General features: G+C 42.0%; 1 protein-coding gene across 4 annotated transcripts; it reads left to right on the forward strand.

The window, feature by feature from the left end:
• LOC122652269 (cationic amino acid transporter 3, mitochondrial-like) lies at positions 1 to 27,045 on the forward strand. 4 transcript variants are annotated; one of them, XM_043845961.1, is made up of 14 exons: positions 1 to 213; positions 924 to 1,125; positions 1,375 to 1,459; positions 2,975 to 3,115; positions 3,197 to 3,315; positions 3,417 to 3,513; positions 5,336 to 5,508; positions 5,642 to 5,708; positions 17,818 to 17,976; positions 24,629 to 24,893; positions 25,599 to 25,707; positions 26,244 to 26,356; positions 26,640 to 26,715; positions 26,884 to 27,045. In XM_043845961.1, exons 1-14 carry the CDS (start codon positions 42 to 44, stop codon positions 27,038 to 27,040), a joined length of 1,935 nt encoding a protein of 644 aa, XP_043701896.1. In that variant the 5' UTR covers positions 1 to 41; the 3' UTR covers positions 27,041 to 27,045. The 4 variants fall into 4 exon arrangements, with proteins under 4 accessions (XP_043701896.1, XP_043701897.1, XP_043701898.1 ...); XM_043845962.1 differs by having other exon boundaries at positions 24,629 to 24,890; positions 25,596 to 25,707; XM_043845964.1 differs by lacking the exon at positions 1 to 213 and adding an exon at positions 844 to 916 and having other exon boundaries at positions 983 to 1,125; positions 1,338 to 1,459.

The raw sequence follows: 27,045 nt of genomic DNA on the forward strand, positions 1-27,045 counted from the left end.
GAAGAACCAGAGAAGGCAGAGGAACTAAAGTTTGTATTTTGATGGGGATAATGGTTGATTCCCAAGATGAGGGTGTTGGTAGTAGTGGTGGAAGATGTTCAAGGGGATTTCGAAGTTTGATGAGGAGAAAGCAGGTCGATTCGGCTCATGCCAAGGGAGAGGGACACCACCAGTTGGCCAAGGAATTATCTATTCTTCAGCTCATTGCAATTGGTAATGATTTTGATCTTTGACTTACACAATTCAGAGTTTCGGTTTTGGGTCTCTCTCCCTCTCTCTCTCTCTCAGGGATTTAGGTTGCAGTAATTTCATTTTCCAAATAACAATTGGGGGCTTTCTTCTTCTTTATCCTCCACTCGTGTAATTTTTAATGTATTGGTTAAACTTGCATTGTGGCTTCTGTCTGCTTTTTCTATTTCAAATTGATCAATTACTTTTATGTTTTTCTGTTTCAATCCATTTCTGTTGTATGGTTGGATACTGGTTTCTGGGTTTTTTGTATTTTCCAGTTTACTACGGTTTTAAGTTTTTCTTTTTCTTTTTCCCTGCATGGGCTGAGTTGTTTTATTTATAGGATCAATTGGAAATTCAGTTCTTGATGTTCATGCCTGCAGGTTTTTTTTTATTTTGTTGGTCGTCTGGGGGGGGGGGGGGGGGGGTGGTTGTCTTTGGTTTAACAAGCTATGCTTTAGACATATCCGAAGTAGACATTGTCCTGCTGGTTTGAATTGTGTTGAGGTTAAATTAAGTTGATCTATACAAACACCCAATAAAAAAGACAAAGGAAAAAAAGAAGAAGAAAAAAGGATAAATTTGGTTGTCATGACAAAGTTATAATCAAGTCACTGACTGATACTTGCAATTTTTTCAGTGTTGGCTCATTTGCATATCTTGCTTAACATTGAGTTTATTGTTCTGCATAGGTGTTGGATCGACCATTGGGGCTGGAGTTTATGTTCTTGTTGGAACAGTTGCAAAAGAGCATTCTGGGCCTTCCCTCACTATTTCCTTCCTCATAGCGGGAATAGCAGCTGCACTTTCAGCTTTTTGTTATGCAGAGCTTTCTAGCCGCTGCCCATCTGCTGGGAGTGCCTACCATTATTCATATATTTGTATTGGAGAAGGGTAATCTCTTACATATTTAATCATTTTGTTCTTTCTTACTGCCAATGTCCTCTTTGTTTTGTTGTTATTATTTTTTGGAATAAGATCAAAAAGCAGCCTGAAATATCAGTTCTATTTCTGATGTTTGTTGATCATAAGTTTGTGATTACTATCTGCCAAAATTGTTAGGACATACCCCTATTGCCTTTCCTTTGCATTTTGGTTTCTTTCAGTACCAGTGAATTTGTTCTTTCTGTTAAATTATAACAGCGTTGCTTGGATGATTGGCTGGGCTCTTATACTGGAGTATACTGTTGGAGGATCTTCAGTTGCTCGTGGCATATCTCCGAATTTGGTACGCCTACAGTCAACCCTATCTTATGCTTCCTCTTCTATTTATGTTTATATATTTTAGTGAGTTCTTGTTTCTTTAGAGTTGCTTTGTCCATAATAGTTCGTTCCTGTGCTGAAGCTTATGTCTAATTTTCTTCTATTAATTATCTGACTATTCTTTTAGGGAGGGGGTTTCCCTTACCACCAGTGTGGGGGGAATCTCCCACGTCGCACCAATGGCAGCGTGAGGAACGGTACATCCACATGCGGCCCACATGGTCAGAGCCTCAGAGGAGAGAGAAAATAATATAAAAATTCATGTGAGATGGTGTATCGTATACTGAATGTATGGGAAACTTTTTCCCATTCTTTATATAATCGGCAATAGTTTTCTGCACATTCCGCATAGGGAGGTATTCCTACATGGCCCTCTATCTGCCATGTGGCAGATCATGATGGGCTTGAATTTTATAGAGAGATAGGGCCTGGGCCCCTGCTTACATATTAAGTTTCAGTTGGAACAAAGTTACCCATGAGGTGAAATAAAGCTTTGAAGATCCGCTAAAAATTTAAACTTAAGAAAAATAGTTGAAAAGAAATGGAAAAGAAATGGATGGCTGAAAGTACCAAGGCTCATGCCAATATATGTATATAATTTAATTTGTCTCTCAAAAATGACAAGCGGCAATTCCAGACCATATCCTATCTAGAATTTCCAATTTGCCACATCAGCCTTTCATATCCAAGGTGGGCTATATAGGAAGGCCCCCATGAGTGGGTTGTGCAAAAAACCTTTTAGCTCCAGATATTTTATGTGATCTGATTTTGATATGGTTTGCTATATTGTTTAGATGATTCCTTTTTGTCAAGAAGTTCAGGTAAGCCACAGGTAGTCACTGGTATAAGCAGTATGGTGAATACTGAGGAACTGAGCATTTGAAAACAAAGGTCTTTATTGGAGGTATTTTGTAGGATTAGCCATGGTGTCTCCTCCTTGGGGATCTTGTCTTCACATATTTGATAAGTGGCAAAAGCATGATCAATGGCATTACACCTTTTCTGTGTTCTGAGATGCATATCTTCTTGAGGTTAGAATTTCTTAGGTAGGGTGGGAGGTAGAAACTGATTGTGGATTCTTATTAGTGGATTCTCATAAGAAGCCCAGGGATAATAGATATTAAGAAAAAACTTTGTCCTTGAATTAACACCAATCCTTTCAGGAAAACTAAGAACTAGATTGGAAGTTAAAGCAGGACTGTCGTGAAAGGCTCTGACCCTAGACCTTGAGTAGTGTGAACATTTGGTGGGAGTTAATTATGGGAGGAATTTAAGTTATTTAAAAAAAAAAAAGGTATTGGAGAATTGTGCTCCACTTATCATCTCTTTACTAAATAGAGTACCTGCAAAAGTTTCATTGGAGGTTTAGCCTCATTTTCTTTTAGTCGTTTGAGTTTTGACCATTGTTTATTGCAAAAACTTTTTCAGAATCTTTCATAATGAAGGATATAATTATTTTCTTTTCTTTTTCCCACTATAGGCATTGTTCTTTGGGGGGCCAGATAGTCTGCCTGCTTTTTTGGCCCGTGTACAGATTCCAGGGCTTGATGTTGTGGTTGACCCATGTGCTGCAATTCTTGTCCTTGTGTTCACTGGACTCTTGTGTGTGGGCATTAAGGAGGTAGCTTTATCAACAATTCGTTTGCTTTCCATGAAAATTAATTTTTCGTTTTAGTCCTTAAATTTGTTCTTATTCTTGCAGAGTACGCTCGTACAAGCCATTGCAACAACATTAAACGTCTGTGTCATGGTTTTTGTCATAATAGTTGGTGGATATTTGGGTTTTCAGACTGGCTGGGTAGGATATGAAGTTCCTAACGGGTAATGACTCAGTTGTGCTCTTATACTTTGTTTTATAATGTATTTTTTTTCCTGATAGCAGCATAGCAGAATATTTGATCGTTCTCTTTTAATCTTTTTAGGTATTTCCCGTATGGAATAAATGGAATGCTTGCTGGGTCTGCAACAGTCTTCTTTGCATTCATTGGTTTTGATTCAGTTGCCAGCACAGCTGAGGAGGTAAATATCATATGTTTTTTGGATTTAGATTAAGTTGTTCACTTCCCCCCCCCCCCCAAAAAAAAAAATTGTTGGTTGTTTACTGAAGATATATGTTATATTCAAGTGGTTTTCTTTTGCTTAGATGAGCAGAAGCAGTAATTTAGAGCCTGGTAAACTCAGGAGAGAAAATTGAGAACAGTGTTGCCTCATTTCTCTTTATCTCTATGACAGATTCAATGTAATGCCATGGTATTTTTCAGAATCGGATGACTCGTAACCAGCAAGTTAAACACCACATATAACCCCCAACCTAAGGGTCAGATTAACCCTAAATTCATACCAGATGTAGGTAACTAACAAGTCCACAATCCCTCAAAGTAGGATGAGGATCAACGGTCAGCTTCCAAGTTTTTTGCCCAAAAAATAAAATAGAAACTACTTTCCAGAAATAGAAAAAAAATAGCATATCTTCACAACCACTCAATAGATCAGCATAAAATTATAGTTGTATGCTCCATTCAGTTGGTAGGGCACAATTTATAAAAATCAAAACAATCCAGAGGTCATAATCTTCAGATCGGTAGTCCACCAAATTAGCAACTTGGATTCACACTACAAGGGCAACCAAATCACAAGTCAGATCTTGTCCATATTGTAGTTGATGGAAGGTCATGTATGATGGAACAACACTTCAAAATTTCATCATGTCCGGATGATTCAATCACAGCAGTATGTTAAGATAGCAACTTATCAACAGAAATAGTAACTACCAGAAACAAGCAATCTGCTGGTCCGATCAGCCCCATATTACAGTCGAAGGAAGGTTATGTTAGGTGGAATGACACGCCAAAAACTCACCATGATCTGCCAGCTGTATGAACCATAATTAGTACCTCATTTATGCTGAACAACAGGAGCATAAACAATAACTGCAGGTTGTGTATTGGCTTCAACAGTAGCTTACAATGAGATACTGAAAACTCCTTCAAAACAGTGATTCAACTCCACCATTATAGCCCATATAAGCTGAGCTTTAATGTTGAGAAGATGCATAACAGGATTTTGTTCACTCAACCAAACTTTCAAACAGAAATAAATCAATGAACACAAATCACAGCACTTACTTGAATGTGCAGAAGAGATTTGAAGAGAATAGAAGTAAAAGAGGATATGACAAGAGCATCACATTCATGCCCTGCTAGCTTCACACCAGTAGCACTATTTTCCCACTAGGCTTCACTGTTTCTCACAGTACTTCCTTCACACAGAAGATTGCTGCCATTGCAACATAAATTGTAGTATCAAAACTATGGCTTTCTATTCTTCCCTCTTCTCTTATTAATAAGTTAAGCTCTGTCACAGAAATAGAAGTCTCTAGAAATATAAACTGATATGTAGTGAAATGATAGCAACATCCTATTACCAAACGAGTAGTAATAAAATTTGAAACATAGAACTAAAAAGATCTACTGACTGTCTTCCTACGCTAAGAGTTAAAAGGGCCCATTAATTGGGTCTAAAACATAAGCCACAAATGGGATTTTAAAACTGGGCTCGATGTGACTTAATGGCTGGCCCTTTGGGGCCTAAAGGCTTGTTGTGTTTCTTCTTTTCTTCTGCCCTATTCGATCTACATCACTCTATCTACAGTTCCTTGACCCTGTAGTTTTGGATGCTAAAACCATTTTTTTTTTAAAGTTGACACATCTTTTTTCCAGCATAAAATACTGAAAACTTGAATTAGATGCTTTAGATAAATGGACCACTCATATGCTTAGAAAAACCTAAAAGTATTCTAAGCTAGCTTTACTTTATTGAGATTATTTGATCTCCATGACAGGTGAAGGATCCTCAGCGAGATCTACCACTGGGTATAGGGATTGCACTTTCTATTTGTTGCATCTTGTATATGCTCGTTTCTGTTGTCATCGTTGGCCTAGTACCATTCTATGCGATGGATCCGGACACCCCCATATCTTCTGCGTTTGCTAGCCATGGGATGCAGTGGGCAGTGTAGGTTAAATATTTCTCTTGTAATTTGTGGTCATTTGGTTCTCATAATAAGTATGATGCATTTAAATAAAGCCTCCTTGATTTTGTTTCTGATTTTTAACCCTGTTGTAATTTGGCCACATTGTAATTGTAGGTACATAATCACAGCTGGAGCAGTTACTGCACTCTGTTCAAACTTGATGGGTTCAATACTTCCTCAGGTAAATTATTGGCCAAGAATATATAATCATAAATATATGCAACATAATTTGTTCCCAATTCAAATTTTTTTATGAATAAAGCATGTTTTTATCAATGCTTTCTTTGTTTTGAATCTCAATACAATTCTTGGAATTGATTGGCAATTTCCACTTGCCAACAGTTTTCCAGTTGGTGCTGCTAAATGCCTATCTCTATGGTTCAATACTTGATAATTCATGCAATATGAAAGTTTGTTCCCCCCAAGTTTTATTGCCTAGGTGGCATAATACAGCACTTTGGAAATTCCTTACCCAGAACCAACTAGTTGATACATTGACATGCCTTATGTATCAACCAAGAAGCTATGTGATGCAGTTTCGATCGATCTGACGGCTCTGATTGACTTGAGTAATGGACCCACTAATGGAATGGAAGAGTTCTGGATCTGACGGCTAGATATGGGCCAGATCTGATCTAAGAATTAACAGTGAGATTTTCAACAGAATTAAAACCAGATTTCAGGAATAATATCCAGAAATAAAGCAGAATTTAATCAGCTCAATTACTGGAGATTGATGTGGCGCAATTGAGAGGGAGAGAATAAGCCACACAAGGCAACCGCCAAACGATTAAAACTAATCCATTCAATTCCAAATCGTAGGAGGGAGTACATATTCATGAGCTGTAACCATTCCTAAGGACTCCTTAACACTCTCTAACTCTAAATAAACCATCAAATTAATAAAACCCTTACTAACCTAAAATAACTAACAATAGGACTCTTAGATAGCTAAGATAACTTCCTAGATTTAGACTCTAGACATGGGATCCATCAATAAAATAATAATTTTTGTGCACCCCTACAACCCCCCACTATTTGGCTTTATATTTCATTACAATAATAAAACCCAAAAATTAAAGGTCCAACCCAAATCTATATTAACTTCTGGTTCAAATTTAAAGCGAGCTTGCATTACTATGATACTGGTATTGGATACTCCATCTGTACCAAAGCTACCATAGTTATCAAGGCAGGAAGGCGACCAAGGAGCCTTGACGCCAAGGCGACGCCTTGATAACTATGAAAGCTACACAAGTTATCGCATTTTCAAATTCATCATGACACTATAATCTGTCTTAGAAGTGAAAACATGTTAATTTTGTCTGATAGAATTTCAATAAGGCATTCTTCTGCTTAAAACGTGATGGAAAATTCTGTTGCTACTTGCTACTAGTCATGCTGGCTTACTTGAGTTGATACTTCAAATAATTCTTGTGGTCTTTTCCAGTTGCGATATAGGTGGTTGAAGATACTTGATACTTTTATTGATTGTTACTCATATTTATGCTACATGTATAAAGCTCTAGATGTTTCTAAAGATTATATTGCAGATATGAAAACAAGCTTGATAAGTCCACTAAAGTAGTGAGGTATCATAGTGCCATGATTTCAATTAGCTGTCTCCTTTAGATCAACACCTAACAATGGTACAAATTTAATTAAGAGTAGGGATCAGATTTATTAGTTTTTATACCATTAAATGTAGGAAACATGTCCATGCTCTATGATATGGTGACACAGTAGTTCTCAAAATCGGACTGGAGAGCAAGCCAAAATTTTGCCCAGCTCTTTTTCAGGCCAGTTTGACTGAAAGAACTACCGTTTTATCTAAAAAGGAAAATAATAAACAAATGCTTAAATTAAAAAATAAAAACTGCCGAACCAAACCAGACAGTTCACAAGAAAACCGGACAGTTTTAAAAACCTGCCCAGTTTTTGTCTGGGTTTTAAAGAGGGCGGTCCTTAGTGGGAACCAGACTGTAAAAGAAGATTCCATTTTCCGATTAACCGCCAGTATCTGGTTTGTCTCTTACAACTATGAGTGATACTATGCATGTAATATCTACATGGTTTTCCACATATCAAAGCAGTTCCAGCTGCATGTTTTAACATTGGTGTTAGATTAGCACAAGTAGAACCAATTCTGTTTTTAGAAAACCAAAACTCAATTTACCACCCCAAATCCACGGAAATTGATATTTTCCAATTTGTTCCATCAATTAAGAATGTCAATACATCATAGTTTGCATCATATACCACTAAAATACTTGTACCCTATGAAATAGTATTGGTCATCTCAAACTTGGGGAATGGATTTGATTGGAAAAAGTAATTCTGTCTCTAGAAAAAAATCATGTATTGTGGCAGCTACAGGATACATCAAATCTATCACATTTTGAATAGTAGTGTCTTTTCTGCATTATATTCAATTCACAGTTGTCAAAGCGTCGCCTAGGCAGGCAACTTGAACGTGTTGGTCACCTTGGGTCTAAGCCCCCTCCAACGCCGTGGGTCACCTAGACACCGTGACAACTATGATTTAATTTTAACCATAATAAGCTGGCAATTTTACGCTAAATACCCCTCTTATAAACTACATAACACGATCTGTGAACACTTACCGAGAGGTCTTGTAAGGCATTCTAATCATTTTTTGGGTTAAATACTCATGCCCCCCAAAATCTTCCCAATATTCTGCATGCCCCCCTAAGATTCTGACAATTCCACACGCCCCCCTTGAAAATTCCACGTGCACCCCCTACTTTTCAACTTAAAGCCATTTAAGTCCACGCCATTAATATCAGGCGTTAGACGCTAATTTTTTTTATTGGCCAAACTACCCTTTCTTCTAACCACCCCTGTAATTTGAAAAGACCTTTTTGCCTTGCCCTATTCTTCTTCTCTGCTTATTCTTCTTCTGCTTCTTCTCCACTGCTTCATAGGTACCCCCGAACCTCCCATTTCCGTTTACCAAAAGTAATCATTCAAGCTTCCCCAAAACCGAGCTGAAAATTTGTAAAACACCGTTCATGTAAAGCAATACCATGATCTAAGAACCAGAACAAAGCCTCTAAAAATGCGTCAGATACTTCAACTGAATTTCTTATCAAAAAAGCTAAAGTTAATAGTAAGACAAGTTATAAGAAAGTACAATGGATTTCACCCAAAACCTCTTTCAAAAATGCACTTGAAAAAATGAAACTGAAGCCATTTTAGGTATATTCACTTGGCAAGATTGCCTTTTGCGCCACTATCTCCCATATTTGGATGGAACGCAACCCCAGAAGATGGACGTCCAACTCCCGCTCTTTTGACACAATTTGAAAGGCCATCTTTTTTGATGTTTCATCTGAGATTAGATTCCTCCCCCCCTCGGATGTGAAGGACACCCCAAGGAACAGGCTCATTGTTGTTTCCTGGGGTCTCCCTCTATCCATTTTGCACCCTAGCTAGTTCCTAGCTTCAGCTTTGCCTTTGGCCTTGTATTCCTTCTTTTTCTTCGTAATTTAATATTTATTCATCCAAAAAAAAAAAAAAAAAGGTTTATTTACTTGGAATTTAGAAGGAATCAAACACAGAATGGTTTAAAACTAAAACAATACAGAATGGTTTAAAACTAAAACAATCTATTTTTATTATAAAATAATCTTTTCCATTGTCTAGAGATCGTTCTATGATGGGCGATTCTCCTTACTTTTTGAAAATCCCCCTCATCTAACCTATTCATATGAGCAAGAAAGGGGAAGAAAGAGAGCAAGAGTTGGATAGTAGAACAAACCCATACTGGAAAGTGAAGGTTAAAGATCATGCAAAACTGCCAGAAATGATTATTGGCAAGAAATAAGAGCTGTTCATCCATCGCTCATCTCACCATGAACCCTCTTCCCCTTCCCGCCCCTGCTCCACCCTCTCCCCCCTCTCCGCCATCCCTCCCTGCAACTTCCGGCGACACCTCCCCTCCCCCTCCTGCTTCTCTGCCATCTCCCACCTTGTCGCCTCCCCTTCCCCCCTTGTACCTCCATCCATCACTCATCTCACCACCTCTCACACTGTTTCTACCTCTGGCCCCGATCTTTGGTCATCCTTGTTCCACCAAGCACCCACCTCTTCTCTCGATACCTCCCTCCATTACACCAAACCCCCCTCTGATAATGGAGTGCCTTTTGCCCTCTGCCCAAACTCCATCCTCTCTCCTGAAATCTCAAAATGGTCCTCCTGTCTGGTTGGACACTTCTTGGGTGCCCGTCCCTCCAACATCGTCAAAGCCTTACTTACCAAGCAATGGAAAGTCGCTGGCTTGCTTGATGTTCACCTTCTCGACTCTGGTGTGTTCTTCTTCAAGTTCTTCTCTGATGAAGCTAAGTCTCGAGCATTGGATGGAGCCCCTTGGATGGTAGGTACCAAACCTATCTTCCTCTGACAATGGCAGCCCCATCTCCTTCTCCACAAGGTCGACCTCAACACCATTCCCTTGTAGATTAATCTTCCTGGTCTACCTCTGCAATACTAGACCCAAGAAAGCCTTGGCCGTATAGGCTCTATAATTGGTATTCCGCTACGCACAGACCTTCGCACCCTCAAACTGAACCATCTCTCCTTCGCTAGGCTATGCGTGGTCATCTTTGCAGATTCTCCTCCTCCTTCGTCCATCTCTATTAAAGAAGAAGATGGATTCTGGTTCGAACAGCCTGTGAGATACGAATAGATCCCTCCCCACTGTTAGCAATACAAAATTTTTGGACATTCTACTACTGATTGCCCTGCTTCGATGTCCCTTGCCACGGCAGCCCTTGATTCTGACTTGAATCCTCTCTACGATTCAACGGCTACTACAGCAGCACCGCAGTCGCCATCCCAAGCAGCTCATCACCCTGCATCGACTTCATCGGAGTTACCTGCTTCTGGTCTTCCCCTTGAAGATTCCGTCATCTCTGCCTCGACTAGTTCTGATTTTCCCAGACCTGAGAGTCGTGGATGAGAGCCTAAGAGACACCATCGCAGTCGTCGCCGCCTCAGTCGTCGATACCACTATTTCATCAGCATTGATCATCGTCTACCTACCGCCGGCGCCCCTGCTTGCTCGACGATGCAGCCAGCCCCTGTTACCAAGGCCCCTCAGGCTCTTGCTACGAAATCTTCACTTGTGTCAGCTTCCTCAATACCTGAGCAGGTCTCCTTAATCGAAGAACCTGCAGAAGAGAACCTCGCCATTGGAGCACTCCCTGACATGGATCCGTTGACATCCCTGCAACTGCTCACTGCTACCACCTCTGAGCTTGGAAGAGACACTTTTTTCTCACCTACCTCCACTGTGACGCCTTGTAGATCCCCTCGCCAACTTGATTCTCCTGCGGGTGCATCTGTCAAGACCCTGACAAAGGACATACCTTGCCCTTCTCTCGCTTCCCCCCTTTCTTCTTCGTTCACACTTTCTGCAACCCTTTCCACTTTGGACCACCCCCACCTTTTGCCCCCTTCTATGCCTACTTTACACCTTGCTTTTCCTATTTTACCCCCTGTTACCCCCTTCTTTACTTGTTTTACCCCTTGCTCCCCACCCCCCACCCCCCACCCCCTGGCCTTTGTCGTTTTCCTCTTCAAACGAGAAAGGCTTTAGTGATAGACCCATTTCCAGCATTATTGGGCCTTCCCCCCAAGTCTATGACCCCCCTTTTAACCCCCGGCCCAGCTCTTTGGTCCAACCCACTGCCCCCCTCTTAACCCAGGTTCCGGCTCAGTCCTCACTCCATCCCCAGCCCAACTTTTTGGCCCAACCCTCTGCCCCCCTCTTATCCCAGCCCATCTCTACCCAGCCCCTCTTAACCCACTCCTTCCCAGCCCAAGCCCAGTCCTATCACCTATGATCTGTCCATTTTTCAACCCCCATCCCATCTCTACCACAAGCTTTTCCCCAACCCCCCTTCCCATTCCCTCATCCGATCCATTTCCTCCCCCTCCCTCTCGGACTCTCCCCTATCCCCCCCCTCTTTCTGACCCGTCCCCCCCTCGATCTGACCTGCCCACCCCTCCCCCCCGTAGGCCTCTTTTCCGCAGCCCGGCTATTGTCTTCTACCGTCGCCGCTACAGAAGCACCCCTCCGGTGCACTCACTTCTATTCCCTTTCTAGCTGTCATGTCTGTCGGATTCATTTGGAATGTCAGGGGTCTCAATTCCCTGGCCAAACATTAGGACATTAGATCCCTCATCAAATCCACCCATTCTTCTTTTTGTGCCCTTCTTGAAACCCGAGTTCTGCAAGATAACGCCTCCCGCATTGCCGCCTCTATTGCCCCTACCTGGTCCCTTCTCTCTAATTACAATCATTCCCCTAGCGGTCGGATTTGGTTCCTCTAGGACCCATCCAAAATCAACATCTCTCTTTCCCATTCCTCTTCCCAGTTCCTCCATCTCAGCCTTTCCATTCCCAACTCCCATTCCACTTTCTTTCTGACGGTTGTCTATGCCTGCAACCAAGCTGCTGACCGTACTTCTCTTTGGTATGATCTTTCCTCCTCAAAACTTCCATGGACTCCATTCTTTGGGGTTTAGGCGGCGACTTCAATGTGGTGCGATCCCAAGATGAGAAATTAGGTGGTAGATCTATTGACTCTTCCTCTGTCCTTGCTTTCAACGAGTGCTTAGAAGATCTTGGCATCGAGGACCTTTGCTGGACTGGTTCCTTCCTTACTTGGAACAACCATCGAGTTGGCCCTGATCGCATCGCCTACAAGCTTGATCGATTCCTCTCTAACGAGGCTTGGCTCTCCTCCTTCCCCCACTCTCTTGCCAACTTCCTCCTTCAGGGTCTCTCTGGTCATTGCCCCTGTTACATCCTTATCCAACCCTATTCCTCCTTTGGCCCCAAGCCTTTCAAATTCTTTGACATGTGGGCCTCCCACCAGCTATTCCTCCCCACCGTCCTAAAGGCCTGGCGCACTCCAGTCTCCTCCCCTTCTCTCCCCCTCATTGCCCTAGCCAGGAATCTCCGCAACACCAAAGCTGCCCTCAAGAGATGGAATCTCTCCACCTTTGGTAAAATCAATTCCAGGCTTTCCTCCTGCAAATCCAACCTTTCCTCTATTCAGTCCAGACTTTAATCTGACCCTCCCAATTCTGATCTTGCTTTTGAGGAAAAACTCCTCTCTGAGGAGTTACATTCTCTCTCCTCCCTGGAGGAAAGCTTCCTGCGTCAAAAGTCCCATATCAAGTAGTTAGAGCTGGGTGACTCAAATTCAGCTTACTTCCACAGGTCTCTGAAAGCAAGACTCAAATCTAATTCCATCACCCTCTTGCATTCCTTTGATGGCTCCCCCTTACCTCGGTTCATGATATCAAATCTGCTTCCATCTCTTTCTTCTTCGACCTGTTCAACCCCCCTTTCCGCCCCCCCATCCCCCCTAATCTCATCAACAAGTTCCTACCTCCCCTTATTGCGGAATCCCGCATTAGTATTCCCTCTGATGATGAGATCTCCAAGGCCATCCACTCCCACAAATCCAACAAAGCTCCCAACCCGGATGGGTTCAGTATGGGATTCTTCCTAAGTTGCTGGGATTCCATCAAAGGAGACCTCTTCAAAGCCATTTGCAGTTTCTTCTTCAAGCCTAGTCAGCTGGCCCAGGTCAATCAGACCTTCATCTGCCTCATTCCTAAAAAAGAGGGAGCTACTTCTCTCTCTGACTTTAGGCCTGTCTCCCTCTGCAATCTCATCTACAAATTCATTGCCAAAATCCTTGCCAACAGAATCAAGGCTGTGATCCCATCCCTGGTCAGCCCCAACCAGTCCGCCTTCATCTGTGGGCGAAGCATTGCGGATAACATTATCCTTTGTTCTGAAATTGTGCAGGGATTCGACCGCAAATCCCATTCTCCGGCTGCCCTTATAAAAATTGACCTTCACAAAGCTTTTGACTCCCTTCGTTGGGACTTCATCTGTGGAGTGCTCTCTCAAATGGGATTCCCCCTAGCCTTTGTCCACTGGATTCATGCTTGTATTTCTTCCCCTCCGTTTTTGTCAACGGATCTCGGGCCGGGTTCTTCCACTCTAAAGTAGGCATCCGCCAAGGCTGCCCCCTCTCCCCCCTTCCTGTTCTCCCTTGCTCTGGAAGTCCTCTCTCATAGCCTCCAATCCAAGACTGATCTCCACCTCATCTCTCCCATTCCTAACTGTAAGCATATCAACCTTACCCATCTGGCTTTTGCAGACAACCTGATGATCTTCTCCAAGGCCTCTTACTCCTCCATCTCTGCTATTTTGGATTCCCTCCACCTCTTTGAGACCCTCTCGAGCCTTCACATCAATCTCCTCAAATCCAAAATCTTCCTTTGTGGTATCTCCGATCAGGATAGAGACTCCCTTCTGCACCCGACTGGTTTCTCCATTGGTTCCCTCCCGGTTAAATACCTTGGCCTTCCTCTCATTCCGGCCAAACTCTCCAATTACCATTGCGCTCCTATGTTGGATAACATCCGCAAGCGTCTCCAGCTCTGGAAAAGCAAACTCCTTTCCTACGCTGGCCGCTTTGTTTGCATCCCCTCTGTCCTCCAAGCTTCTTACATCTACTGGAGTGGGATTTTCGGTTTACCCAAAGCCACCATCCAGGCGATGGAACGCCTATTCTGCGCTTTCCTCTGGAAAGGGGACTGACACTTCTAGATTCCTACATCCTGTTAGCTGGAAATCTATCTGCCTTCCAAAATCCGAGGGTAGTCTTAGGATCAGACGTATCAAGGACTCCAATACTGCTGGTATTCTTAAGTTGATCTGGAAAGTCTCCACCCGTCATAATTCCATCTAGGTCAACTGGGTTTACTCTCACCTTCTCAAGTCCAACTCCATCTAGACTGCTACCACCCCCTCTGATGCCTCCTCGATCTGGAGAAAGATCTTTGCCCTCCGCCCCCTTGCCCCCCTTGGAATCTCTTCCTCTATCGCTTGTGGCTCCTCCACTTCCCTCTGGCTTGACCCTTGGTACCCCCTTGGAATCCTTTACTGTGTCCTTGGCCCCAGGACGATCTACTCTTCTGGTCTCCCTAAAAATGCCCCCTCTCCTGTCTCATTTCCTCTGGATCTTGGTCCCCCCCCCTCATCTCAATCCCTCTATTGTCTCTTGGGTTTGGCCTGCTCTCCCCCCCCCCTCCCCCCCCCCCCCCCATGCGGACAGAACCCTTTGGTTGCCCTCCCCCAATGGCCTCTTCAGCACCAGATCAGCCTAGAACTTTGTTTGAACCACCGTCCCCATTGTACCCTGGCACAACCTAGTCTGGTTCAAAGGCCACATACCCCGCCACAGTATCACAACCTGGAGTCCCTTCGCCTTTGCCTTCCCACCCAAGCCTTCCTCATTCACCGTCACATCCCTGTTTCCCCTGCTTGCTCCCTTTGCTGGAATGGTCTTGAGGACATCCCCCACCTCTTCTTTGATTGCCCTTTTACCTCTATCATCTGGAAAAAAGCCCTTTCATCCATTTGGCACCGCAACAGGAGACCCCTCCACTTCGACAGAGAATGGCTTTGGTTGGCTAAATCCTTCTCTGGGTCCTCGATATGTAACACCATTGGAAAGCTGGTTTTTGGAGCTGCTATTTATCACATTTGGATGGAGCGAAACCTTAGGAGATGGACTTCCAACTCTTGATCTTTCAATCTGATTTGGAAAGCCATCTCCTTTGAAGTCTCTTCCAAGCTCAGTTGTGCCCATCTTTGTGCTGTCAGGGACTCCCCTAGGAATAGGCATATTGCCGTATTTTGGGGCCTTGACCTGCCCTCTCTTTTTTCTTCCACCTCTGCGTAGGTTGGTTTGTTGTTTCCCTCCCCCCCCTTCTTTTCCCTTGTATATTCCTTCCTCTTTCCTGCCCCCTCCTGGGGTATGGTAATACATATTTATTCACCCAAAAAAAAACCTATTCATAGGGGGGTTTCGACTGAAGAAGAAGAAGAAGAAGGTGAGAAGCAGGAAAGGTGCTGGACTAATTCCACTGGCTCAGGGTAGGTGCGATTCTCTGGCAGGAGTACTCAGGGGAGCAGCGTACAGCGGGGCTGGGTTGTGTGTGGAAGCAGTAACAGCAAGGCAGCTTTCAGATCTGTTTTGAGTTTTTTCTTTTTCAACTCCACCTCTCCCCCTCCTGCTGCCAATACGGCTGAGGAAATCCGCAGGGGCAGCTATGGTCCCTCCACTTCTTCTCCGTTTAGAAATGGAAGATGGATGTTAGGGAAATGATTTGGGGAAGATGAGGGCATTTTGGTAATTATGCCCTAGAAAGGGTATAACTGTACAATACATTTTTCAATTTCAGATCTGTTAGCATTTAACGCCTGATATTAACGGCGTGGACTTAAATGGCTTTAAGTTGAAAGTAGGGGGTGCACGTGGAATTTTCAAGGGGTGCGTGTGGAATTGTCAGAATCTTAGGGGGGCATGCGGAATATTGGGACAATTTTAGGGGGGGCATGTGTATTTAAACCTTTTTTTTTTGTTGGCAAATCAACTTGTTTACTTGCTTCTGCTGGCAAAAGCGACTCTAGTAGTGTTGATTTCATCATATCATTTGGGGATTAAATAGTTTGCAATCAAGAATCAAGACCAGATTTGCGCAAGAACAATTATCTATCAAAGCTTTGAATTTTTTGCTCAAGTATTAATTAGTGGATCGCAAGATTAGTGAAAAAAAAAAAACTGAATGATTGCTTCAAACTAGTTCTTTTTTTTGCAATGATGTGTGGTGCATCTAAACCATAAATCTTCCCCAAAATGAAAATAACATCTTTTTTGGTATTAGTACAGGTTAGAAACCTCATCCTTTATACATGATCAATTAAATGCACTCATCTTGTCGTACATTTTTCTCCTTTTTAAACATGATATATTTTACATAGTACTTATTTATAGTGTTTTATGCTTCAAAACTTTATTTTGCATGTATCCTAAGCATTTTCATACATTTCTTGACCATTTCCATGTGTATTTTTAGCGTATCTTGCGTCTCTCCAATACGATACGATATGTCTCTTAAAGTCACCCTTTCGATACAATACTCCAATACCGATGCTTTCAACCTTGATAAATATTTTTTTTTAAATGTCATTTTCTTAATCTTATGAAAAGTACAAGTGAATATAAATAAGAAGTATAGATAGTGAATAATTATCTATAGTTTTAAAATGTAATCAAAGTGCATATCTAAGTTCATATCTGATATCCAATATAAAAAAAAACAGATATAAATAGGAGTCCGATCCATACTTTGGACTATCCATTTATGTCTCTAGACCCACCTAAGGCCTGACAATATCATTGTATGTATAATATGTATGTATCTACCTATTATAGAGTTTATAGACAACTGAAGTATATAGATTGGTGGTTTGACTATGAAAAGAAATGTGAATCTAGTCATTTTAATACAATTTCAGCTTTATATGATATACTCATCCAAGTCCACCCTGATCCTTACTGAAGCAAATTTAGGTTGGATTAGATAAAGGGCGTCTCACGTTTTTTAGCTTTAAGGATCTGATTATAACTGTCAGCAGCCCTTTTAAACATTGAGCAATCATAATGCTGGGTATCATCGCCATGTAATAATTTCAGTTGATTAAAAAGGTTGGCTACATATGATCTTTAATCTGTAATCTTGAACATAGTTCATGTTTGTCATGTATTATAATCAATTCATTTTGAAGTTCAGAGTACCATACCACAATCTGTTCTTTGGGCAAGGGGTTGAAGTACTTGAGCAATTCTATGCATGAGATATGCAGCATCTGATATTCATGCATTCATGCAGCAGAACCAATGTCCCCTTTGGACACTGAAATTAATGTTTGTGCATTGAACAGAAGGGCTCTTTGCCTTGATCTTATTTGGTTATTCCTATTAGACTCTCCTGATTGGAAGTTCAAATATTTATTACTTGAAGTTTCTCATTATCCAATGAAAATCTAATTAAGCTTATTATTGTGCATTGCTCTTCTTGAAATCAGTTTGGATCCTTGTGATGAAGTATGTTATGCCCTAGGCTGATGGTATTCTTAATTTTTGGAAAAAAAAGAAAGTAGAATACATATGAAAAAAATGTTCTTCAATCCAGCTTGATCATTAACTTCTTAAGCTCTTCATGAGCAGTGTTTTCTTGGTTGGACTTCCATTGCCATCTTTTGATTGGAACCTGTTTTAATGGCTTACTTGTGATTTTGGTGTGCTTGTTTGCTTTAGAACAGTCTATGATATCTTTTGCACTGATGAAATTTCGGTTGCATGGTGTCTTTGCTTTATAATTTGTCTCAGCCTCGAATCCTGATGGCAATGGCTAGAGATGGATTGCTGCCGGCATTTTTCTCACGTGTTAATAAACACACTCAAGTTCCTGTTAATGGCACATTAATTACTGGAATCTGTTCTGCAATTCTGGCATTCATTATGGACGTTTCACAATTGGCAGGAATGGTAAGTTAACATTACCTCTGGCTCCCACAGCCCACTGTCAGTCTTGCATCGTGAGTCACTGCTTTGGGTACTTATAATGGCTCACTTGGAACGTAGATAACATATTGCAACTGGTTGATAATAACCATTTTGCTTAAAACCCCCTGCAAGTCGCATATTTCTGAGTCAAAGTAGTTCTGGATCCATCTGATGCTGTATCAAACCCTTAGATTTGTGCAGCATGGATCACTTGGTAGACACTCTTCAAAGTAGACAAGGAATTATCTCTAGGGATGTTGTATAATTAAAAAAATTATTATTACGATTTAATTAGTAACCTTTGTGAAGATCCATTAAGTTTCACAAGAAAGAACAATTATCCATTAAGCTTTACAAGAAAGAACTATCATTTGCATTGAAAGAACTATCATTTGCATTGTAGTTTTAATCATGATTTTCTTTTCTCAAAATCTTTCTTCTGGAATTTATTTTCTATATTCTTTTTTCTGAATATTTATATCACATTTGCCTCTTCTCTATGTCTGGAGTATAAACTTAAATAAACTATTAATACATGGGAATAGATATACAGAAGTATAAAAACACTGGATGCAGGTGCAAATTTATCAGCAAATTATGTCAGTGCTAGTTATGATGTGGCTCAAAATTGTGTTAGAGTTGTTAGTAGTTATGTAACAGGGGTAGTTTGGGAACTAGGCTTTGAACTAGTTGCCTTGTTTTGTATTTTATCTTGTTTGTCCTTTTTACCTTGTACCTCCCTAGGGAGGTGGTTGTAATAACTCTTTTAGTTCTTTTCAAGTAATATAGAGTGTGGAGAAGTCTCTCCAACACACAAGATTCATAACCGAAACATCTCTCTCTGCTCTCTTCTTGCTCTCCTTCTCATCTCCCTCTTCTTCAACTTCTCCTCCTTCTCTCACTTACATCTCTAACCTAAAATCCAACTTGGTATCAGAGCTACAGGTTTGAGAGTCGTATCAGTCCTCTTGCCCTATTCTTTTCCTCTCCTTGAAATCCTAAGACACAAGGAACTTCAAGGAAGAGGCATCTATGTGAACAACCAACTGTAGATAGATGAAATAGGTTCTTTTCAACCTGTTTGAGTGTTTAAAGATGATCCTTGAGCTGGATTGAAGCCCATTGAAGTGTTTGCAGTCCACCAAGCTTTTCCTAGGTTTTCCGCCATCTCAAGGTTGCAGATCTTGTATTTTCTTCTCTCGGCATGGGTTTGGAGCTTGGAATGGCTCATTAGGATCGTACAAGGGTGTTCTTCAAGCCCCATGTGTATCTCCTAGCTGAAGGGTTCTCTTGCTGGAGCTTTGCTCATTTTCGTGGGTTTCTTTTTCCTGCCCAGGTATCGACTGTGACTGCTACTTCCTTCTTTTCTTGCATTTGGAGTATCATGGACTCCTCCCTTGGTTGAGAAGCGTGTATGCATACCTTGTTAAAGGTCTTACAACTTGTATGAGTGGGTGTTTCTATTTAAAAAGTGTTGGGTGAAGTTCTGTTCAGTTTTTTCCTCTGTTTTTTGCTGCTGGAATTTATCTCTTGAGATTGGAATCTTCATTTGGGTTGAGTGTGTGCTCCCCACTTTGTTTGGAGTTACTTGTGCATGGTTAAGTGCCTCTTTTATCCCCACAACATGCCTGATTCTGATGTCTCTGGGCTTGGCACGGCTGAATCACAACCTACTCCAGTTGCTTCACAGTTTGTCTTTGAGAACTCACACCCACAGATCTCCATTGTGAAATTAGACAACACCAATTATTTGGATTGGTCCCACTCAGTGAAGCTTTCCCTTCGGAGCAAAGGGAAGCTTGGGTATATTACTGGCACTATTACTGCTCCAGCTCTTGGTTCCCCTACTTATGAGAAATGGGAGACCAAAAACTCCACATGGCTTATCTTCTCCATGAAGCCCGAGATTGGGCGGAGATTTATGAGAAAGGAAACTGCCAAGGCTATTTGGGACAGTGTCACCCAGACATTTAACAGGGTGGGTGACTCAGCCAGAGTTTATCACCTTCACCAAAAAATTAATGCAATGAAGTAGGGCGACAAGACTATTTCTGAGTACTACAATGCCTATATTATCCTGTTGGAGGAGTATGATCATTACAGGGATCTCCAATTGACTAACCCAGTGGATGAGGCCAAAGTGTATCGTGCTCTTGAAAAGGAGCGTGTCTTCACTCTTCTTGGTGGGCTGAATCCTGAGTATGAACCCATCAGGCTCCAGATTTTGGGCAGGTTTCCTCTTCCATCTCTTGATGAGGTTTGCAGCTATTTGCAGAGTGAGGAGACTCGGCATGTAGCTATGGCACCTGCTCCAGCATCATCCCTTGAGAGATCAGCTCTCAATTCTTCCTCTTTCCGAGACACCCGTAGTGGTGGAAGAGGCCAGGGGCTTACTTATGGGGAGGACAGAGCAGTGGAGACAGGTGGTACTAGTGGTAGTGGCAGAGACAGATTTAAATGTAACCATTGTGGGAGATCTGGGCACACCAAGGATAGATGTTGGACTCTTCATGGCCGTCCTCCTGGTACACGCGGTGGGGCTCGTAGTGGTCGTTGAGGGGGAGCTCGAGGTGCCCACTCTGTTATGATAGAGACAGATGCTACATAGGATGACTCTCCTTTGGCCGATGCAGTGTTCCGTAGGGTCATGTCACAGTTGAGCACACCTTCTATACCCACAACAACTAGCTCTTCTTCATCCTCCGCTTTGCAGGTCTCCACCTCAACCTCTACTACAGCCCAGTCTTGGGTCATTGACTCTGGTGCCACCGACCACATGACTAGTACGTCCCATTATTATGATTCCTATACCATTTGCTCCGGTAAGGATAAGGTTCGGGTAGCCGATGGCTCCCTTTCCTCCATTTCTGGTAAGGGCAGTATCCCTGTTACCTCATCTATTTCTCATACATCTCTTCTTCATGTACCTAATCTTACCCTTAATCTTCTCTCTGTGAGTCATTTGACAAAATCTTTAAACTGCTGTGTTACTTTTTTCCCTTCTCATTGTCTTTTTCAGGATTTGGTGATGAAGAGGATTATTAGTAGTGGACGTGAGGAGCAAGGCCTTTATCTTTTTTAGCCTTTTTTGCCCACAGCTCAGACCTGTGTGTGGACGTAATGATAGTAGTTCTGTGGAGTCTATTATGTTATGGCATCGCCGTCTTGGCCATCCATCTTTTGTTGTAATGAGGAAACAATTGCCTCACTTATTTTCTTCTGTTGCTTCTTCTTCTCATATTTTTCAATGTGAACCATGTATGTTTGCCAAACATTGTCGTTCCTCTTATCCATATCATGGTAATAGAACTACTACTCCTTTTCATATTGTGCACACTGATGTTTGGGGACCTTCCCCTACTACCTCTTTATTCGGCTATCGTTACTTTGCGTCCTTTGTTGATGATTTCTCTCGTGCCACTTGGACTGTTCTTATGAAGCATAAAAGTAATGTTTGTGATGCATTTAAAACTTTTTATCAGATGATTCTGACTCAGTTTGACACTTGGATCAAAATTGTTCGATCCGACAAAGGGGGGGAATACATGTTTGGTGGTCTCCAAACCTTCTTTACTGATAATGGCATTCTCCATCAGCTAGCGTGTGTTGACACCCCCCAACAAAATGGGGTTGCTGAGAGGAAGAATCGCCATTTATTGGAGGTCACCCGTAGTCTCTTGTTTGGCATGCATGTCCCCAAGACTTTTTGGTCTGCTGCTCTGCTCACTGCCTCTTTCCTCATCAACCGCATGCCTGCCAGACTTCTTGATTTCAAATCTCCCTTGGACATCTTATCCCCCAAGGCTTCTGCTTTCTCTCTTCCTCCTAAAGTCTTTGGGTGTGTTTGTTATGTGCATGTAAACAATCTGCCTGTACTAAACTTGATCCCAAGGCTCTCAAGTGTCTCTTGCTTGGGTACTCTTCTACTACCAAGGGTTACAAATGTTATTAGCCTTCTTCTCGTCGGTGTCTTATTTCCAAGGATGTCACCTTCCTTGAATCTGTCCCTTTCTTTGCCCCTTCTCAGGATCCTCTTCAGAGGGAGAATTGTGGAAGTGAACAGGTTGTTGATTTCCTTCATCCTCTACCCATCTCTCCCTTTACACTTGACATTGGAAAGCACAGGGCTGCGGATGTGAATGTGAATACAGATTTAGTAGTTGATAGTGGTACTGATAAGGAGAAGGATTACCATATTACCTACAAGAGAGGTGAAGGCGTGCATAATGAGAGAAAGAAGACCTGCCAAGAGTCCTCTTTGGATCCAGATCCACACCCTGAGACCCATCCTTCTCAGTCAGGTGACATCTCTTCTTCTCTATGTGATTTAGACCTTCCTATTGCTGTTAGAAAAGGGAAAAGAGCTTGTACTAATCCTATAACCCAGTTTGTTTCCTATGATGCTCTTTCTCCTACAAGTATTGCCTTTACTACTGCTCTCTCTACAGCCTCTATTCCCAGGAATGTCAATGATGCTATGCTTGACCCAAAGTGGGGACAAGCTATGTCTGAGGAGGTAATGGCTCTTGAGAAGAATGATACTTGGCAGTTGGTGGATCTTCGTTGGATGCAGATGGGTCTATACAATCAAGTACAAGTCTGATGGTACTGTGGAGAGATATAAGGCAAGGTTGGTTGCCAAGGGGTACAGTCAAGTCTATGGGATTGACTATCAGGAGACGTTTGCCCCTGTGGCTAAGCATAACTCTATAAGAGTTCTTTTATCACTGGCTGCCAATAAAGATTGGCCATTATGTCAGTTAGATGTGAAGAATGCCTTTCTCCATGGTGACTTGAAAGAGGAAGTGTACATGCAGCCCCCACTAGGCTTCAAAATTCCTTCATTTGAAGGGAAAGTATGTCTCCTTAAGAAGGCACTATATGGTCTCAAACAGTCACCAAAGGCATGGTTTGAACGCTTCCGACAGGCCATTCTAAAGCATGGATATTCCCAAAGCCAAGCTGATCACACACTCTTTACCAAGCAGGGCAATGGTACCATCACTGCTCTCATTGTCTATGTGGATGATATTGTGGTCACAGGAGATGATATAGCTGAGATTGGTACACTGAAAAGCTACTTGGCACAACAGTTTGAGATCAAAGACCTGGGTCCCTTGAAGTACTTCCTAGGAATTGAAGTATCAAGGATTAAGAAAGGAATCAACATATGTCAACGGAAGTTTGTTCTTGATTTGTTGACAGAGACAGGGATGTTGGGTTGCAAACCAGCAAGTTCTCCTATTGAGCAAAATCACAAACTAGGGGAAGATTGTGGTCCTTCTCTGGTTGATGCGGGAAAGTATCAAAGACTTGTTGGGAAGCTTATCTATCTTGCTATGACACGCCCAGATATCTCATATGCAGTAGGAGTGGTGAGCCAATTTATGCATGCTCCCAAAAGTGGCCACTTGGATGCCGTATATCGCATTCTTAGGTATTTGAAGTCCTCTCCAGGGAAAGGACTGTTGTATACCAGACACAATCATTTGAGAGTGGAAGGATTCACTGATGCAGATTGGGCTGGCTCTATTACTGACAGGAGATCTACCTCCGGCTATTGTACCTTTGTGGGAGGTAATTTGGTTACATGGAGGAGCAAAAAACAGCACCTTGTAGCCAGATCCAGTGCAAAGGCAGAATTTAGAGCTATGGCGCATGGAGTGTGTGAACTCATATGGTTGAAAAGACTTGTTCAGGAACTGGGATTTGACACTGAAGGCCCTATGAGACTCTATTGTGACAACAAGGCTGCCATCAGTATTGCTCACAACCTTGTTCAGCATGACAGGACTAAGCATATTGAGGTTGATAGACACTTCATCAAAGAGAAGATAGACTCTGGCTGCATTTGTACTCCTTTTGTGAAGACTGGTGATCAGTTGGCAGACATCCTCACCAAGGCCCTTGCCTCTCCTCAGTTTAATTCTCTTCTAAGCAAGCTAGGAATGCATGATATATATTCTCCAGCTTGAGGGGGAGTGTTAGAGTTGTTAGTAGTTATGTAACAGAGGTAGTTTGGGAACTAGGCTTTGAACTAGTTGCCTTGTTTTGTATTTTATCTTGTTTGTCCTTTTTACCTTGTACCTCCCTAGGGAGGTGGTTGTAATAACTCTTTTAGTTCTTTTCAAGTAATATAGAGTGTGGAGAAGTCTCTCCAACACACAAGATTCATAACCGAAACATCTCTCTCTACTCTCTTCTTGCTATCCTTCTCATCTCCCTCTTCTTCAACTTCTCCTCCTTCTCTCACTTACATCTCTAACCTAAAATCCAACTAATTGATCAGACCAAAATCAGCTGAAATGGGCAACAAATTTTTATGGATGGTATTGTGCAGTTAACTGCTCAAGGAACATACCTGACCCCTCTTTGGTTGAAATGAAATATGAAATGAAATTTAGTACCAAACCAGGAATGAAAACCCTCAACCTCACCTGGTAACCCATCTGAACCTAGCACCCCACGGGCCATCTCTCCCTCTCTACTGCCTGGAGGGGGGTTGTAAGGGGCTAGGTTAGATTTCTTTCTAACATGACGAAATTCAGTCTGAACTGACCCAGCCAAACCTGTAATTTCCATGCAATATGTCTTGTCAATATCATAGAAAGCTAACTGTAAATTTTTTTGGCAGGTCAGTGTGGGAACACTTCTTGCATTCACCATTGTTGCAGTTTCTATCTTGATTCTTAGATATGTTCCCCCAGATGAGGTGCCACTTCCATCATCACTTCAGGCTTCAATTAATTCGGTCTCATTGCGGTACAGTAGTATTCCTCAGGAGATTGATGGGGGCAACCCAAAGGATCCAGCTGGTGACTCGCAAGATGGTAGTCAACATTCACAGGGAAAGTCAGAAGTTTCCCTTCAATATCCTCTTAATGCAAAAAGTGGTCAACGTAAGTTAAGTTGAGTGTGGGGACAGGAACAAGATGAAACACTGAAATGGTTGCTGAAAAGTGATTCCTTTTGCCAGACATCTGCATGATCTGATGACTTGTAACCATTTGGTTTTTAATTCTTCCTTGGAGCTTCAAGAGATCTTTCCACTCCTTTGATGGAAACGGTAGAATTTCATTCTTTTGATCATCAGGCAATCCTTAAGGTCTGCCTGTGAACATGAGATAGGAGGAATGCTTACGGGCACTGACTCATTCTTTGGCTCCCGTATCCCCAGACCCAATTGCGCCTATGTATGACCTATGCAGTTGCTATTGTAGCATGCATGATAGTTGTGAGGGTGTGTGTGATCGACTTCAGTTGGATGTTCATTCGCACCTTGTAGTCTCACATTCTTTTTGAATGGTCAAAATTGTATAAGAACGGTGCAAAAAATTGTCAAATCAAATAGGTATAGTCCTTGGTTTGGTTAATATGGGACTTTGGGTGTTCTGCTAGGTGCAGCCATCAGAGTTATTCCTCCCTCACAGCATGCATAATGTACTTCTCCCATATGGTATCTTACATTGAAGTTAGTAGACTATCCTTCATATCCACCTCATATATTTGTCTCCTAGTGAAACTGTTGCATTGAATGTTCAGTTGCAGCAATTTTCCAGCTTCAAAGAGTTGCTAAATTTTTACTCTGATTTCTGTTTATGCAGATAAATTAGCTGAACTAAAAAGGCGGAAAACTGCTACTTGGAACATAGCATTTGTATGTGTTGGAGTGCTTCTCCTCACCTCAGGGGCATCAGCTGAATATCTTCCCTGGTAATTTTTATCGGAATGCCTTACTGCTTAAGAGCTCGGGTCATTCTGTTCCTTATTTAAACCAGGTTTAGATCATGGTTCTCAAGATCATAGAATGCTATTCTTCCCTGTTTTTTTTTTTTTTTTTGGTACGGCAAATTTTCCATGTTGGATGTGGTTATATACTTGGTGCGAGTCTGTTGAAAGTATATTCTTGATTAGAAGACACCCTTGCCACTGCTTCAACCCTGTGCTTGTGTGGTTGAGGGTGTAACACCTACTTATATCAGGTCTGCTCATATAATTAGCACAAAATTTCATAGGTGCTAAGAACCAGCTTATCCCCAAAATGCAAGTTCCATGCATGTAAATGACATGCAGCAAATGAGCATACCTTTTGGCTAATGCGGTACTGGAATATTAGAAGTTAGAACAATGATATAGTGGAGTGGAGGGTTAAATTATTTGATTTTAGGATTGAGCTGAATTGTTCTGAATTGGTACTTGGTAGGTGATGATCTGGATGTCCCACTCATGCTTCAGTTTCTTTTTCTCAGTATTCCTCGCTTCACATTATGCGGAGTCGGTGGTGCGCTTACCTTGTGTGGTTTGATTGTGCTTTCCTGGATAGATCAAGATGATGCAAGGCACAGCTTTGGACACACAGGGGGTATGCTCTATTCTGTATGACATTTAATACCAAGGTTAAATTTATATTATGTGATGAGGTTTGACCAGACAATAAGTCCCCAGTTTTTTTTTTTTTTTTTTTTTTTTTTTGGGGGGGGGGGAAGGTTTTGGAACCTTAATTTTTTTGCCATCTATACTGATCCCAAATGGTCCTTGCAATTAGTTATTTTCTTAAACTGTTGCAAATGGAGATGAAATTGAATGTGAGAGCAAAAGCTGATGACACAATTGATGGGGTTGAACTGTTTGCATTTTATCTGCAGGTTTTATTTGTCCATTCGTCCCACTCCTACCTGTTGCGTGCATCCTCGTAAATGTCTACTTAATGATAAATCTTGAGTGAGTATACTCCACTCCTTTCCCTTTGTTATATAAGGTTGACGACTCACTATCAATCTCCCTTACTACTGGTTGCAATGTTATATTCAAGCTATGACCATCTCGGCCTTGTGCTCATCTCATCATTTTCTCCTTTCCTCATCGATATATTTTCCTGAAACTCATCAGGGTTAGCACATGGATGCGTGTATCTGCATGGATGATCATTGGTGTGTTTGTGTATTTGTTCTATGGGAGGAACAACAGCTCACTGCGTGGTGCAGTTTATGTTCCCATAGCCCACGTTGAGGAAATATATCGCAGCTCCGCAGATGTTCAGTTTTAGGCAAA

Source organism: Telopea speciosissima, chromosome 2 (assembly GCF_018873765.1).
Source record: "Telopea speciosissima isolate NSW1024214 ecotype Mountain lineage chromosome 2, Tspe_v1, whole genome shotgun sequence".
In the NCBI taxonomy this organism is placed as follows: Eukaryota; Viridiplantae; Streptophyta; class Magnoliopsida; order Proteales; family Proteaceae; genus Telopea; species Telopea speciosissima.